Raw genomic sequence first — 2,042 nt, 5'->3', positions numbered from 1 at the left:
CCCGGCCTTAATTCTGGGCCTTGGTGACGTTGGGGTGCGGGGCGGCTTGCATTGGTGACCCTCTGGGTCCCCCGCTCCACGGATCGGGACGTCTGCCTCTCGGAAACCGAGGGGTATCCTGGGGGCTGGACTCCCCCGCGGGGCGGGGCTCTGGGTCTCCTCCTTCCCGTTCTTTGTTCAGTCGGAGACTTTCTCTCTTCCCCGCTATTGTGCCTCGCGTCCCCCAGACTTGGCCATCCCCGGGGCAGAAGCTCTTCCTCTCCTGCACGGCTCCCGAGGAGGGGGCCGACCGTGGGACCCCGGGCGTGTGAGCCACCGTCGGCTGGGTCTGGCCGGTTGGAGCCAGTGCCGGCTGGCGGCCGAGACCAGATCCCACCCCCTGCCACACCTCCTCGGGTGTAGAGAGGGCCAGGGCCCCTTGGGGCTCTGGCAGACGTGACGGATTCCCTCACCCGCTCCTAGCCAGGGTATGCCGGGGCGCCCCTCCGTGGAGGTATTGCCACTAAATTCTGCCCTACTCCCTGTCCCGGTCACTCCTGTTACCTCTCTTAACTGTTTGTGGTGTCTTTGCTGCAGATGAAGGATTTGGGGCCCGAGTACTTGTCAGGTCGTGAAGGAGTCCAGCTTCTCGGATTGTTGAGCTTCTACCTAGAACAAGAACAGAGATTCCAACCTCGAGAAAAAGGGCTGAGCTTGATTGAGGCTACCCCAGAGGTGAGTTCGCTGGCAGATGGCTTGCTCAAGAGCCTGAGGCCTGGGAGGTTCACAGCCCCCCAACCTCCAGTTGAATCAAGACTAAAGGCCTGAAAAAATCTCTAAATATCAAAATTGGTCTTTCTGATGATCTAATATAATCTATACTGTACACGGTTGTGCTTTTGTTAGCGGGTATGGAAATAATAAGTATAGAGAAATGTTTCTTCAAACGTTGGCACCCTTAACCTACAGATGCTGGGTGGGAGACCAGTTCATTTCCTATCCTCTGCCTATGAAGTATTTATAGTAGGATCTTAAATGATTTTAGAAAAATAAGAGTGAAGAATCCTCTTACCTCTCTTTCAGGGGAGTTGCATTATACTGTTTGCTACAACCCTCTGAAATATGGCAAACGTTTACCTTATAGTGAGTTGCTAAATCTCTTCTATGATATATATTTTTAAGAAGCAGTGATTTACGTTTTATATCTGATACAGCCTTTCTTAGCTGATATACCTCTTCTTTTCATATTATTGAAAAGGGAGGAAAGTACTTTATCATTGAATTTGTGTATTCATCTAGTTCTAAGAAAATGATAAACTTTGACTCATGATTTTTGTTGCAGAATGATAACACTTTGTGTTCAAGATTGAGAAATGCCAAAGTAGAAGATTTGAGGAGTTTAACTAACTTTTTTGGATCTTGCACTGAAACTTTTGTCCTGGCTGTCAATATTTTGGACAGATTTCTGGCTCTTATGAAGGTATTTAATTATGTTTAAAAATACATTTTCATTTTTCTATGTCCAATGCCTGGTACATAGGGTTCAATAATTTATCAAGTGAATCAGATACTGCCTGTTTTATATATAAACCTTTATAATTATCAGAATTGTAATCCTTAATGCTGGACTCAAAACTATAAAGTTAAGTATATTTTGTATGTAAAGTAGGGTTTGTTGTACCTCTTAAATATTTTCTCTTGGAGGATGTGACAAAAGGAAGACTACTATTTTGTATATGTGTGTATGTATATATACACACACACACACACACACATGATCTTCAAAGTAAGATTTTCATTTCTTGGGTTTCATTTGGAGCTTAGATGTTTTAAATACCAAAACATGACAAATGAAATACAAAACTATATTAAAGGTGACTCACTGCTTACGCTGTCTTTTCAAGGCAGAGAGCTACAGTCTTACTAACAATCACCAGCAACTATTAGAAAAATGTGGTAGTTCTTCCACCAGTAGGATTGCTGTCAGTTGTGGGGTCAGTGTTGGGGCACTGAGAAGAAATAACAGCCATCTGTCTGGCAGCTTTGCATATGTCCCATGGGCT

General features: G+C 45.0%; 1 protein-coding gene across 3 annotated transcripts in view; it reads left to right on the top strand.

The window, feature by feature from the left end:
* The first annotated feature begins 34 nt into the window (after positions 1–34).
* Positions 35–2,042, top strand: part of Ccng2 (cyclin G2) — an 8,255-nt gene continuing 6,247 nt past the window's right edge. Inside the window, exons 1-3 of one of the 3 annotated variants that reach the window (XM_033757995.1) lie at positions 35–493; positions 577–714; positions 1,322–1,459. In XM_033757995.1, coding sequence (XP_033613886.1) covers positions 470–493; positions 577–714; positions 1,322–1,459 — 300 coding nt within the window. In that variant the 5' untranslated portion in view covers positions 35–469. The remainder of the gene's footprint in view (positions 494–576; positions 715–1,321; positions 1,460–2,042) is intronic. The other 2 variants (XM_010619889.3, XM_010619884.3) reach the window with 2 other exon arrangements.

The sequence above is a fragment of the Fukomys damarensis genome, unplaced genomic scaffold (assembly GCF_012274545.1).
Source record: "Fukomys damarensis isolate Sample0158 unplaced genomic scaffold, DMR_v1.0_HiC HiC_scaffold_32, whole genome shotgun sequence".
In the NCBI taxonomy this organism is placed as follows: Eukaryota; Metazoa; Chordata; class Mammalia; order Rodentia; family Bathyergidae; genus Fukomys; species Fukomys damarensis.
This window is presented reverse-complemented; position numbering and strand designations above follow the sequence as displayed.